Genomic DNA, 15,560 nt, shown 5'->3' with positions numbered 1-15,560 from the left:
CTTTTTGGGGTTGAGTCCCATCCGGGATTCGAACCCACACTTGCAATCGCCAAAAGTACGGGATCTAGACTACCAGTTGTCGGACTTTCATTTTTTGTCGAAGCCTCGGTGGCTGAGTGGGTTAGATCTCTGACTTTGTGTGCTGGCGATTAGGTGCCTCACTCTGGCAAGTGTGGGTTCTAATCCCGGACGGGACTCAACCCAAAAAGTACGAGAATCTGTACTTTACTACAAAAGTGTTATCCCAAATATAACAATAGTTACATATATATTTCGCTGATTTGTTTCATGTTAATCTTAGTGACACCCAACCATGGTATTATGGTTCAGAAAGTGAAAATGTTTTTCTCTATTTTCTAGAAAGCCCTGGGTACTTCTATAAGAAGATCCGTTCTTAATTAACTTCAGAATTCGTAAAACTGGTGTAAGCATTAAAATTGGTACAATTTTGTTGGTAATATAAACTTTTCTGGGAGTCAAAATGAAGCTTTGTTTTGAGCAGTCAACATTCTATTTGAGTGATGATATGATAGATTCATTATACGTCTTCTCTTTATCTTACGCTACATTTGTAAATACAGAGGGTTCAGTAAGGAAGGTTTGCCTTTTCCCAATCTAGATTGACATGTCAATAAAGTATGTCTAAATCAAAAGTAGTCGATAAATTTCAAATGAAATAGCACTGGATTTCAAGTCTTCTGGACATTTTAAAATTATTAAAGAGTTTCCGAAGTATAACGACTATTCGTATTAAAATTTACATGATTCAATGTATATTTGTCTTGACATCTATTGACGAATAATCAAAGTTTACTCATTCCGTAACATTTGAAGTAGGACGTCCGTCTAACTTGACATTGTACTATAAAAAGAATACCTGCACAAACATTTACTTGGTATTACTTACATGTCCTCCGCATACTCCGGCCTTGACAGCCTGTGCCCGCCCTTGACCTTCGTTGGGATGTCACGACCTCTGATGTCAGAGTAAGGACTCTCACCTAGGGAGGACAGAAACTGGATTTAAGATTGTCTGTAACTCCTAATCTTTCTGTTGGTGTAGTAAGTTTTGTCGGTTTTGTGAGTCATACAGTCGGCAATGGCAGCTAAACAGTCGACTGTGATAGGTATGGAGTCGTTAATGGTAGTTATATAGACGATTAGTAATGCAGGCTGATAAAACAATAGGTATTGGTATAAATATATCTAGTTGTGGTGGCATTTAAGTTGGTAACGGTTGTTTAAAAGGAGGAAATGGTAGTGACCTAGACACTGCCCGAAACAGCCAGACACTTCCCTGTGCTGAAGATGGGCCACTCTCCCTGTTAGACTCTACAAATTACATTAACTGAACCAGACTCATCTAGACACAACCAGTGTCATCCAAATACAACCAGACACATCCAGACACAACCGGAATCAGCCAGTCAAAGCACATCTATCCTAGCTGAAGATCACTCAGATAGCCACGCCATAGGACCACGTGTCACTCTCTCAACAGGCGGCATTAAAAGAACCTGACAAATCTAGACACAACCAAAGTCATCGTGACACAGTCGGAACCAGACATAACTATGTATATATATCCGGACACAACCCGATAAAGCCAGACACCACCCATGCTGAAAATCTCCCAGTCACTTTCCTCGTTGGACTCAACAGGAGATATTAAAAGAACCAGACTGATCCACACACAACCAAGTTCATCCAGATACAACCAGCCATATCTAGACACAACCAGAAACAGCAAGACCCAGCCAAACACCTACCCATGCTGAAGATCTCCCAGATTGTCACACCATAGGACCACACGTCACTCTTCTCGTTAGCATCCTTGAATGACCTCAGACACTCTGGGGCTGTCCATTTGATCGGGATGCGGTCCTAAATCGGAAACAAGAAATATAAGTAAAATTCCTTAGGGGTATGATTGAAGGTTGTTGAAAACACGATACTATTGTCGACATTTTAGGAAACATGAATATTCCAGACCAGTTTTTATATGAACACATAGACACTACAACTGTATGTTACAATGAACCAATGTGATTATGTTGAGACAGATACCAGGATGCATCAGGCTGCACACTTACCCCTTTGGCGTCATCAGCAGACTCATCAGCCTTGCTTGGGCCACATCCAGTCACCTTGATCTCCAGCAGGAAGGTCAGCAAACAGTTACGTGCAGCCAATTTACGGTGAACGATCTGAAGAAACACCACAACAGCACTCGAAAATATTCCAAAGATATGTCGATGGTCTGTTAATAATCGACTCAATAGATTATTAACGTCGATCCATGCAATTTGGATACGATGATATGCTAGCAAGAAAGTCCCCGAGCCTGTCCACCCAATTCATTTGATCACCTCTGGAGACAAGCATTGGATACTTTTACCCAGAACATCTTTACCCCACTAACTCCCCTCTCCCTCACCCGGTCCAATCCTCAGGTTTGGGGAATAGTGTTGTATAAAATCGCACTACAGCGTGTTGGGTAGCCATGGCACACATACTACATACACACACCTTCTTGGACGCCAGATACTCCATGGCACGAGCGATGTTCAGGGCGAAGTTCTGTATCCTGTCCAGGGTGTCCTCATTGATGTTTGATCTCTGCTTGGTCAGCCACTTGTCCAGTTGGCCAATCTCGCAGTACTCCAGCACCATGACGGGGCCCACTGGGTGAGATCAAAGGAAGACTCAGACACATGTTATACAGGCAGACACCAAACAGACACACACAGATTGCATGAAAGTTGTCATTTAAGTATCTGGGTAATTTATGTCAAAGTTTCTAAAATTTAACATTACCTTGTCTGGAAAAATGAAATATGATGATAAAAAAAACAAAGCAGATGACAATAGAACCGATCGCCCAAATGCATCACGGCAGCGGCCATGGTAACCCGATGCACGTGAGTTCCGTAAAAATTGAAATGCACATGCATTCCCCCATTTCTTGCCCAATACAAATCCACCCAGATCGGATAACATTCATTCGTAATTGAATTGCTACCACATGCATGCTATTCTGGCAGGCACCAAACAGATATACATGTGTCTTTGTTCTTCTGAAATTGTTACTTTCCAAATAGGCTTCTAGCTTCCATTCCAGTAATTATATGGACCACTTGATATACGAAACCAAAGGTTGTGTTTTGAAAATTATGATGCTGATTTCTACTCACGCGCCTCGTTCTCCATGACAGCCCCAAGGAAGCCCAACAGGTTCGTGTGTTTGCCCATCTGAGTGGCAGCAAAGTTGATCTTAGCCAGCATCAGCAAGATGTCGTCCTGACTCTCCCTCACTGGGGAAACACAGATCGACGTATTGATTGAATTTCAGATGAACGTATTTCACAGTAACGAACAACACCAACAATACAGAACAAAACATTTAAATATATTTCAGAATGTTATTTTATACGGTTTTACCTTTGAGAACCTTCGCAACCACATTTTGGACGTTCTTGGGTGTCTCCATCCACTTGGCAGTGTAGATCCTGGCAAACTTGCCGGTTGCGATGACCTCGGTAAGGCTGATGTCCTCGGGGGAAACGTACCAGGGCTCCCCAAGGTCCATGCTGCCGTAGATGTAGATGTCGTCGTCCTTGGTGTATGTCGTGTTCTGTAGCAAAGTTGGAATGTTGTATAAACCCACCATAAAGTTTAAAGTTTAGGAAAAGTGCTATAACAGATTTTAATACAAAAATCTGTTCTCACTTGAGTTTCGAAACTGAAATCTATTTTAAATTTGGTAATATATAAGAAAATGTATTCAGTAAAAATATCCAAGGCGGTAGGATGCATTCACATCTCTAATTAAATGAGAGTAGTGCAACTATGTATGACAAATTCTAAAATCTTACATCAAACGCCCATCTACTCCTGCGGTCGTTCCGTTTGAAGCCCGTTGTTTGTCCTGTTGAGGTCGCAACACGGGGTTGTTCTCTGTAAGTGTTTCGACGCCCGAGGAGTGCAGCCAATAACCCAAGTTTGAACAGAATCAGGCCCACAATGACGAGTATGAGAGCTAGCAGCAACAACATTCCTGGACAAAACACACACAAAATCTCTCATTACCATCAGCTGCTATGAAACGTGTGTATAATTTTGTAATTCCTCTTACATACCAAAATTCCCAAACAAACTACCGGCAAGCAAACTTGATTGTTGTGAAACAAAATGCAAGTATGTTTTATGAGAAATGATATGAATGTTTGAAAGTTGCCAGGATATGAAAATCAGTCGCTTACCTATAACAACTCCAACAATGGCTCCCGATGAAAGTCCACCCGACTCTGGAACAGTGAAAAATACCATACATCAGTAATACACAATCATAAAAAACAGAAACTAGGAAAAAAGATCAATCATTTTCTAAACTGACGACCAAAAGAAATACTTTGAAATCACTCTAGTTTAAAAACCACAAACAATTTCACAAAGTACAATGTGTTTAAAAGATCAAAATCTCAACGAAATCAATATTTTAAATGTCATTCAGCATCCGATATTGGAAGGACCTTTGCCCGAATTGAGGTGGAGTAGCAAACAAGCTTTCAATGTAATGGACAAAGTAACACACACCTAACACGACGATACATGACACCCCAGTGATGTTCTATGCAGGACATGTCTGGGAAGCGTACAGACCACGGCAATACGTGGACGTTGTTGGCTACACGGAAGTTCTGTACGATTCGGGCTGTGTGGGGTCTGGCGTTGTCATGCTGGTAAAGGACACCACGTGGCAGCTGTTGCAGAAATGATAGGACACCCCCTCAACTATAAGGAACGATCTCCTGAACGCAACATGTCGCCATCTGTTCTCTTCTGCGGTAAACACGCCGTTTTCCATCAGCTCTGAACACACAACCGGCATTGATCAGTGAAGACGACCCTCTGCCAGTCACGTCGCTGCAAACGACGAACAGTTCGGGCCCATTTCAATCTCTGATGACGATGCTGACCTGTCAATAACTGTCCTCCGTAAGGTCTGTAGTCCCTAAATCCTTGAGTCCTCAGTCGCCTGGCCAAGGTCCGTCGACGAACCATATGACCTAAAGCATTCGTCTTTGATGACGTCACTGTTAGGAATCGATTCCGGAGATGCAGAGTACGAAAGTACCGGTCTTCATTGGGCGTAGTTACCCTGGGTCTGCATGTTCCTGACCTGTCTGTAACGTTGTATCAGGTTAGTCACAGCAACACGGGAGCAACCAAAGGTTCGAGCAATGTGGGCTTGGATGGCTCCCATCCCATCATACCCAAGGCCCGCTCGCGTTGTTCGGGTGTCAGTCGTGGCATTTCTATCATTTACACACCTTTATTACACGTGACGTTTCGGCTGCCCACGCGGCACGTGTTTTTCACTTTTCGCATTTCTCGCAAGTTGTAATCTGATGATGCCCTCCCGTACTTGTGTGTTTACACCATTTGTCTTTGTCACATGTTACTGTCTGACCTGATAATCCAGTGACTCACATAATGAGCATCGATCTACGCAATTGATAAACGATGACCAGCATCAACTTTACTGTCTGAATGAGCATAAGTGGACAACACAAAAGTCCATTGTACGATTTAGCCCATTATCATGATCATTTATTTATGAATTACTATAAAACAGTGGTAGAATGGCCGTGTTGGTCCTTGGTTGTTTTACATGAGAAGGTAACAGGTATTGTTTTGTCACTTAGTTTTGATCTGCATTCAATTCCTGTTATTACCTGTTGTGACGGTCACCGGGACAGCCCTGCTCTTCAACTCCCCATACTGGGAGATGACCACGATGGTGTAGGTTGTGTCCGGCTGGAGGCCGACCAGATTGTAGGAGGTGGCTGCCTTGTGCAGTTGGATCATCTCTGTCTGTCCATTCACCTCGTAGTTGATCCACATCTCTGTCCGGCTGTAGCAACTGGGGGAGTGTTTCCACGCCACAGTCACTAAATTTGCTTCTTTTCTTGTGACAGTCACGCCTTGAGGTGATAGCGCTGCAAACAAAGAAGATGCATCTGAGGTATGACATAGATAATGGAATCACAAGTCCAACAAGACACTTTCCATAATCATAAGAATTCTGGACGGAGGAGGGGGGCAGTTAAATTGTTGAACTCATATCATACTTACATGCTTGAGTTCCAGTCAGTGAATTTAGGCTAGTAACCTGTGAAAAGAATAGAGTCACATGCGTAGATTAACCAGTGGAAATTCCGGGGAAACATTCGTCCTTAGCAAATGGATCGGGTGGTTAGCCTCGGTGACTTGGTAGACTACATGTCATCGCGCTCCGATCGTGTTTATCATTCTTCAAAATCTTGATCATTGCATTAATTTCTAAATACAGGCAGCTGTCATCAGGCTGGAATATTGCTGACATTAATGGCATATAAAATATATTGTATAAATTAACGATCGTGGTGAGAAGAACCATCAGGCTATCATGAAATGTCTCATTCCTGGTAGTTGTATTAAACATCTTGCCATATCGTATCTGTTTCCATAATCTTAAAATAATGTTGTATGTCACATAATATAATCTTTTGTATCATTACCGTTTGACCTACATTTAGACCTGATATCAACCCCACTTACGTTGAAGCTCCTTGTTGTATGGATTCCCGCCATGTTCACGAAGTTCATTTCCATAGTCACCGTCTGTTCTTCCAACATTGGGTGCTTTAGCCAGCAGTTGTTTATGGACAGAAACTGCTTCTTGTTGAAACAGACTTTATTTCCGGAAGCACAGTAACATGTTGTAAAGATTGGACACGACTGTGGAGAAAGTTGTGTTGAAATGGTAAAGCGTTTGGAAATGGAATTTGAGGCTACTATGATTCAAGGAAATAATAGATGTCAAACGATGTACGCAATGTACTAGTACTTACATCTATGGTTGTGAAGGGCAAAGTTTCATTAACAATCAGTTGGTTGTTGCTCACTTTCCTGACGAATAGGTCCACACGTTTCAGACCACTCTGCATGTCCAGAACATCTATTTCAACACTGAAATCAAAGGAGGAATTGATGGATGATTTGTCCTGGAATAAAGACGCTGTTACTCACCAGGAACGATCAAATTGAGCTTGATGTTAAATATGAAGCCACTACAAAATTCATATAAAACAAAACAACCGTTTGATAAAGACAAGAACAAGAAAAATATTATGTGAGAGGACAATGTCGTATTATTGTAAAACTATTTTATTGTTAAAGTAATAAACAGAAAAGTAACGTATTTTCGGTGATGAAGGATATTTTATGTTCGCAAAACATAGCACATGTTCAGTGCAGATGTTCGTGCAGAAACGAAAGTAAAAATCATGAACTTTTACACCAAATTTCAGCTCGATCTTAATTTCCTAATCCAACTTCCACAAGTGATTCTGGGCCTACTTCTTACAGGAATGACAAAATACTTCTTGTTTTACTTCTTATCAACCAAATCAGATTCTCAGACCATCATGTGTCCATGAGAAAGAATCCGACATGCCATTGACTGATGCGTTAACAAAGAAAACAGTGTTACAGAGCAACAATCGAAGATACTTACACAAAATGAATATGTATATATCTACTCACGTAGAACTAAATGGTACATTGTTCTTATGTGTGTTCCTCTTGAATACAGGCTGATCAGCGTCAGGCGGTGTATCATCAAAGTGAACCCTGGTGGAATCTATCCGGGTGTTTCCCAGGACATCTGTAGCTCTCACCCAAACTGTTACTGTGTCTTCGTTCGTCAATAGACCTCCGTGTGAACCTATCAACCATACATGTTTACTCATTATGTCAGATCCAAAGGATATTTACTTGATACGAAAGCATTATTTTTGTGACATAACACATTTATCGCGATTATAATGCGCGTTGAATGTAACATGTCATGCCCTGCAAAAAATGTTTTATAATAGCACAGTGATAATTTGAGCTGCACAAATATTATGCTGTGACAAAAAAGTTACCTGCAGCTATAGTGTATGTTTCATTGACTCCGACATCCACCCAGCCTGTGGTTGGTTCCTGCTGATTCTTGCCACCATTGCTGTCTTTCCTAAAAACAACCTCAAACTTGACAACACCTCTTCTGTTTGGTATTGCGTCTACTGTCCTGTTTCCTTCGTTGTCATCATGTCCGGAGTCTCTAGGGATCTTCTTCAAGTAGTCCTCGAGCTGTGGGGGGTAGGCGAGGACTTGGTTCAACCACTTGCCCTCCTCATGCCTCAGGTTCGCAAAGTGGTTGGTCCATGTGACCGTGACGGGTCTAGAAGGATCGTCTTGCCAGTTGTATCCCCCTTTAGGATCAGCTGATGATATGTACAGACGGTTTTCCGACCCTGCATCTATGGTAACATTAGAATCAGGGTCGTATATGGCGATCCTCCTTACAAAGACAGAGTTATTGGCCTTGTCGGAGGCCTCCAGGATGAAGGAGTACACCCCAGGCTGTGAAGGTGTGTAGGTGGCCTGGAAGGAGTTGGAGGCTGATGATGACTGATTGACTTCAATAGGACCATGTATGGGCTTCAAGGGTTCAAACTCCTTCAGCACCTGATTCCCGTCCACCTGTAGTTTGAACACTTCCCAGGCGTAGCGGTGCATGCCAGAAAGAACATCAGCCCAGTTGGACCAGCGGAGACTTATTGGATTCTGAGAAGGAAATATACATATAACATGTACCTGTTCCAAGTTGCGAATTGAAATATTATTTCGTACCCGGTTTATGTTCCACGTGGACTATCCTGAGACACAGCGAGGGACAGTGAAAATTATTTCACGACGAACATGAACTTATTTCACGACGAACATCAGTAAGTTACTTTTTACTTCGTTTTACAGTTAGATTAGACTTCTATCTTGACTACTATCTGGGTACTATCACCAACTTGACATGCTTTATCATGATTATTCGCAGGACAGAAATATCTAATGAATGGATGAGAGACCTGAATCTCCGCGTGCGTGCGTTCGTGCAATCGTGCGTGCGCTTGTGTGCGCACATGTGTAATGGTATGCGCGTGTGTGTTTACAGGTGTGTGAGTTTATGCGTATGCTTGTGGTCAACTGCTATTTTGAATATCTACGCCATGCAGGCGAGACTTGAGTATGTGTATGTGTGTAAGTATATAAGTACAGTTACGAAGACACGTTAACCAAAATCACATTTTGACATAAGCAATGATAGTGACATCAAACCAGTTTTGACAGGTGTCTATCGTTTTTAGTGCTTTTTCTTAAGAAATAATGATGATTGCATTCGTATTGCGATTAAATTCTTTCTGGGCCCAGAACATCAAATTTTATATGAAAGGTGTATGACATTTATGACACATTAATATAACTACTACTTTGATTCAATGGATAAACCTTCAAAAAGGTCTTGTTTGTCTTTGCAATGAAACTTATTTATCAGAAATGAATAAATGAAACATAGAACCAGAAAGAAGGCCAAAGGTCAGATAATCCAATTACACTCCACGTTTTGAGACACACGTGTTTCATAACGTTTGTTCTTGTACCTGTTTACGCCCACCTATCTGCGTAATAATGCCAAATATTTTCCTGGGCACATTTTTCGTGCAATATGAATGAATATTACATATGATATCCATTAGTTCACCTTGAGGTTGCCAAACAGCTTCATGAACAGCCTTCTGAATTGTGACACTATGACAACTGTCATGATAAAAAGTTGCGAATTGAAATATTATTTCATACCCGGTTTATGTTCCACGTGGACTAATGTTTAGGTATCCTGAGATACAGCGAGGGACAGTGAAAATTATTTAAAGACGAACATGAACTTATTTCACGACGAACATCAGTAAGCTACCTTTTACTTCGTTTTACAAGTAGATTATTGTAGATTTTTAAGATAAATAAAACGAACGCTGTAGAATAAGCAGTACTACAGTTTGACGTCCGCGATCCCCCACAGTTAAATCCACAAATCTGTACCATACAATGTATAACAGGTCAGTATTCGTCTATTTTCAGTTTCGTTACATGGACTTTCAAAAGCGACTTCTATCTAGACTACTATCTGGGTACTGTCACCAACTTGACATGCTTTATCATGATTATTAGCAGGACAGAGAGAAAAGTCAATGATCACTTCAAATATCTGGTAATAGATGAGAGACGTAAATGTCCGCATGCGTTCGTGCAATCGTGCATTTGTTTGTGTGCATATATGTGTGATTGTATGTGCGTGTGTGTTCACGAGTGTGTGCGTTTATGCGTATGCTTGTGGTCAACTGCTATTAAAATATCTACTGCATGCAGGCGAGACTTGAGTATGTGTATGTGTGCAAGTATGTAAGTACAGTTACGATGACACGTTAACCCAAATCACATTAGTAATGACGGTGACATGAAACTAGTTTTTACTGGTGTCAAGCAGTGCGATTGGAGCCCTTTCTCACGAAATAATGATATTACCTTCGTCACATCTTGGCTCAATGAAAATGGTCTGTCTGTACAGGATGACCCTGGTCCCAGGCAGCTGTGAGTTGGTTTCGTAAAGTCAAAACGGAACTCCATTGACTGTTCAACCATCTGCCCCGTGTACGACTGGTTCCCCCTGTCTTTGAGGCCGCTTACAGTTAATTCCTGGAGTTTTCGGTAACCTCCGCTCCATGTCTTGAATGTTAAAGTCAGCCTGGGTTTGGGAAAAGAAGATACGTATATAACGATTGTTTAGGTGGACGTACTATTCTTTATAACCTATATGTTCAGGCAAGAGTGTGAACTTAACACGTAGACCAGCCATACTTATCATGATGATACTTCTTTCAATAAACACATTCTCTTTTCCCTGTCATGATTTTACACAATATGTATTTCCCTGTTATTTAATTATGTACAAAGTTTGTGGAATATAACTGGGATTATAACCAAATGTCTTCAAGATGTGTAGTAGTTTACAACCTGCTCCTGACAGAAGTTAACCGCGCCTGTGCACACATATAGACTTGAATGAACCGCGCATATCCACATATATACTTGAATGAACCGCGCATATGCACATATAGAGACATGAATGAACCGCGCATGAGCACACATATTAAATTCAATGAACCGCGCATATGCACACATACTTGAATGAACCGCGCATATGCACACATTTAGGCTTGCATGAACAACGCATTTGCACACATACTTGAATGAATCAGTCATATCCATACATATTCTTGAATGAACGACGCCTGTGCATACATATACTTGAATGAACAGCGCACGTGTACATATATAGACGTGAATGAATCACGCATATGCACGTATATAGACTGTAATGAACCGCGCATGTACATGTACACACACATAGGTTTGAATGAACCGTGCTTGAGCACACATACTTACTTCAATGAACCACGCATACGCACATATAAACTTGAATGAACCACGCATATGCACACGTATTGACTTCAATGAACCACGTATACGCACATATAAACTTGTATGAACCACGTATAAGTATACATATTCTTTAATAAACAGCGCCAGTGCACACAAATAGACGTGAATTAGTGAGTGGGTTGGGCTTAACGCTCCTTTTAACAGTATTCCAGTTATATCACGGCGTGTCAGCTTAATGTGGGAGGAAAGCCCGAAGTGATGCAAGTCTCAGACGTTTACCCCTTCGGTGAAACCCACGAGCACGGGTATGGTGCCGATAAACCTAGACACATAATCGGGGCGAACCGGGATTCGAACCCACAATCATAGGTTTCTGGCGTGCCCAAGGGACGCATTTCTGCACAGTGAATAGTGGTGCCTTAGACGACTGGGCCACCCGTGAGCCCCTATAATGAAACCTGAAGGTACACATATAAAGACTTTAAGGAACCGCGCACGTCCACACATATAGACGTGAATGAACCGCGCACGAACACATATTTACTTCAATGAACCACGTATACGCACATATAAACTTTCATGAACCACGTATACGCACATATAAACTTTCATGAACCACGCATATGGACATATATAGGCTTTAATTGCCGCTCATGTGCACGTATAGACTTCAATGAAACGCGCATATGCACACACATACTAACAGGAGCCACGCATGTTCACACATACTTGAATGAACTGCGCATATGAACACATAGACGTGAATAAATCACGCATATGCACACGTATTACTGAATGAACAGCGCCTGTGCACACATAGAATGAATCTACCGCGCATGTACACATATGTACTTGACTAAACCACGCATGTCCACACATATAGGTGTTTATGAGCCGCGCATGAGCACACATATTTACTTCAATGGACCACTGATACGCACATACAAACTTGAATGAACCACGCATATGCACACATAAAGGTTTTAATGAATCGCTAATGTGCACATATATACTTTAATGAACCGCGCATATGCACACACATACTTGCATGAACCACGAATATGCACACAGGCTTGAATGAACCGCGCATATGCACGCACATACTTGAATGAATCACGCATATGCACAGATATTCTTGAATGAACTACGCATATGCACACATATGCTTGAATGAAGCGCACCTGTGCACACATATAGAATTGAATGCACCGTGCATGCGCTCATACATAATTGTATGAAACGGACATGTCAACATCTTGACTTGAAGGAACCGCGCATGCGTATACATATGGACAGCGCCTTTGCATACATAGACTTGAATTACCGCGCATGTGCACAGATATAGACCTGAATGAATCGCGCACGTGTATACATATAGACTTGAATGAACAGCTTATGTGCACACATATAGGTTTGAATGAACCGTGCATGTGCACATATGTATTTCAAGGAACCGCGCATATGCACACATAACGGCTTGAATTAACCGGTCATGTGCACAATAGCTGGTTATTGTTTGGTAATCGAAGGGTCATCTCAACACGGCAACTCCTCAAAATATCTCGTCGCAGTATTGTCTTTGGTGTGGTATTCGCAATATTTTAACGGCGCAGAAATAAAGCTGTTTACAGTATATGCTTCAATGAACTGCACATTTGCACACACATACTTACATGAAGCACGAATATGCACACAGGCTTGAATGAACCGCGCATGCGCAGATATATACTTTAATGAACCAGGCATGTGCACATATAGACTTGAAGCAACTGCGCACATGCACGCACATACTTGAATGAACCAAGCATGTGCACATATAATCTTGAATGAACTACGCGTATGCACACATATGCTTGAATGACCTACGCATGAGGACACATATAGATTTGAATGAACCACGCATGTGCACACATACTTGCATGAACCTTGCATGAACCGTGCATGTGCACATATTTACTCTAATGAGCCACACACTTGCACATATATACTTGGATGGACTGTTCATGTGACTTGAATAACCTCGGAAATAAAATTTCCTGAAGTCGAATATCGAATATGTTAATCGCTTGTTACAGTAAATGAAGGAACTGGACATTTTCAAACACAGAAATACTATCACATTTAATTCATTACACATACATTTTTATGGCATCAAATTTGATTGCTGTTTTGTTGAAAATACATATTCATAAATTCTTATAAATTCCAGCTTTCATACTGAAACACACATTATGAATAAAAAGGTCCGACATATTTTGTAATACAATAACCAATAGCTCATGGCTATGTAAGGATATATTCACTGAAATAATTATCGATATTGATCTTGGCTTACCTGTCTCCATTTTCCAGTGATCGGTCATAGTTGGGTTTGGTTATGTCACAGTAGTAGGTGTCGGAGGTGGGGTTGAGATCAGACACTTCCGGTGTACAGGGCAGAGTTGTGTCAAGACTGACAACAGGAGCTGACCCTAAAAGAAAGATGAGCAGATTTTTTCAACAGCCGTGTAATTTTAACAAATGTTTCAGGTTCATTTAGTATGAAATGGCATTTATGAGGGTTGGTGAAAAAGTACTAAGCATGACTAACTTTCCACTATGGGCCATAACAAAGGGAACAAGTCAATGTAGTACATAGTGTGAGAAGTTCATCAGCTGAAGTCGTTTGTATAATAGTGAGAGCCAGTTGAACGTGACAGGGGGCCAAATGGCCTCAGAAATGGAAAAGAACGAGGACGGAGCAGTCAGCAAGTTTTTGATTGCAGAGAAAAGTACTCCCCAAGATATTCATGACCGCATGTCACCAGTGTAAAGGGGCAAGTGTCCTGGCTATTCCACTGTTAAACATTGGGCAGCTGTGTTTAAGGTTGAGAGAAAAAGCCTGTATGATGACCGAGGGTCTGGACGTCCCTTAACTTCCACCAGTGAAGATTCATTCAAGGAGATAGAAAGGCTTTTACTGTCAGATAGACGTATTACCATTGCTGAACTTCAGGAAGGCACAGGTCTAAGCCATGGATCCATTGAAAATATTAATCGTGAACATTTACAGTTGTAGCCGATATTCCACTTTTCCGGCACCAAAGAAATTAAAGTCTTCAAGATCAGTGAAGAAAGTTATAGCACTGTATTCTGAGATGCAATTGGCGCGATCGTTTTTGATTTCTTGGTATGTCAAAAGACGAGTACCGGTGCCTCCTACGCTCAATTGCTTTATTGCCTGAGATATTCTATCAAAGAAAAGCGCTGAGGTATGCTGACTGCTCGAGTTCCATTATTTCATGACAATGCCACTTCTCACACATCTCTACTTGCAAAGACTGCTGTGCGATAATGTGGGTTCGAAGAGCTTCCTCACCCTCCATACTCGCCAAACCTGGCACCACGTGACTTCCACCTGTTTCCTAAACTGAAAAGAACACCTTCGTGGAAAGCGCTCTGACGACAACGATGACCTCAAAGCTGCCATGAACGGGTTTTTCAGGATGCCTTCAGAAAACTTCTTCCTGACTGGGATTGAAAAGCTTCACTATCGACATGAGAAGTGTATTGAAAAGTAGGAAGGATTATGTTGAAAAATAAAATCTGAAAAACTTTCAAATGTATTTTTTTAAGGCTTAGAACATTTTGACCAGCCCTCGTCTTTATTGATACAATAAAGATAATATTTTTCTGATGTTGGTTTATTCCGCTTCCGTATATGAAGTTTGCGTTGCCGATGAAGGAACGTTAGAGCTCGTTATCAGTCTCAAGATGTAAACGTGTTTAGAATGAAATACATTGCTGGTGCTCATCAGGAACGAGCTACCATTTGTGAATTATTAGAGCTAACAAGTAAACAAGAGAATCTGTTGATCATGGAAGTTCAAAACGACGAGCCCCGAAGGAACAAATTGAGTCTACTTTTGATGATGATGATGATGATGATGATGATGATGTTGGAGATTTTACGAGCGCTTCCAGCGTTGCCAATTTCGCCCTCTTTTCTTTGGAATCAATAGATTCGAGTGATTTTTCTTACGAAATCCATGTCATTGTATAATTTCCCTATAATTTTGCGTAATGCATATTGTTTTACTCGTTAAAATGCACGTTCAGAATAGTCATTGAATTCCTAGCTTAGAATCAACTGCAAGAACAATAGCGTGACGTCATCATAGTTGTTTAAATAATGTTAGTATGGTTATAAAACT

General features: G+C 41.2%; 1 protein-coding gene across 1 annotated transcript in view; it reads right to left on the bottom strand.

Annotated features, from left to right (window-relative positions):
- LOC139464857 (uncharacterized) overlaps positions 1 to 15,560 on the bottom strand; it is a 32,716-nt gene that overhangs the window by 5,209 nt on the left and 11,947 nt on the right. The window contains exons 7-22 of the mRNA XM_071246410.1: positions 13,703 to 13,838; positions 10,450 to 10,669; positions 7,974 to 8,658; positions 7,591 to 7,771; positions 6,897 to 7,014; positions 6,604 to 6,783; positions 6,139 to 6,175; positions 5,739 to 6,002; positions 4,263 to 4,307; positions 3,876 to 4,057; positions 3,442 to 3,634; positions 3,195 to 3,314; positions 2,530 to 2,684; positions 2,094 to 2,207; positions 1,770 to 1,884; positions 908 to 1,001 (exon numbers count right to left, since the gene is read on the bottom strand). Coding sequence (XP_071102511.1) covers positions 908 to 1,001; positions 1,770 to 1,884; positions 2,094 to 2,207; positions 2,530 to 2,684; positions 3,195 to 3,314; positions 3,442 to 3,634; positions 3,876 to 4,057; positions 4,263 to 4,307; positions 5,739 to 6,002; positions 6,139 to 6,175; positions 6,604 to 6,783; positions 6,897 to 7,014; positions 7,591 to 7,771; positions 7,974 to 8,658; positions 10,450 to 10,669; positions 13,703 to 13,838 — 2,839 coding nt within the window. The remainder of the gene's footprint in view (positions 1 to 907; positions 1,002 to 1,769; positions 1,885 to 2,093; positions 2,208 to 2,529; positions 2,685 to 3,194; positions 3,315 to 3,441; positions 3,635 to 3,875; positions 4,058 to 4,262; positions 4,308 to 5,738; positions 6,003 to 6,138; positions 6,176 to 6,603; positions 6,784 to 6,896; positions 7,015 to 7,590; positions 7,772 to 7,973; positions 8,659 to 10,449; positions 10,670 to 13,702; positions 13,839 to 15,560) is intronic.

This window comes from Haliotis cracherodii, unplaced genomic scaffold (assembly GCF_022045235.1).
Source record: "Haliotis cracherodii isolate W230 unplaced genomic scaffold, xgHalCrac1.p SCAF_17, whole genome shotgun sequence".
Classification (NCBI taxonomy): Eukaryota; Metazoa; Mollusca; class Gastropoda; order Lepetellida; family Haliotidae; genus Haliotis; species Haliotis cracherodii.
The sequence above is the reverse complement of the archived record's forward strand: the minus strand, read 5'-3'. Positions and strand labels throughout refer to the sequence as shown.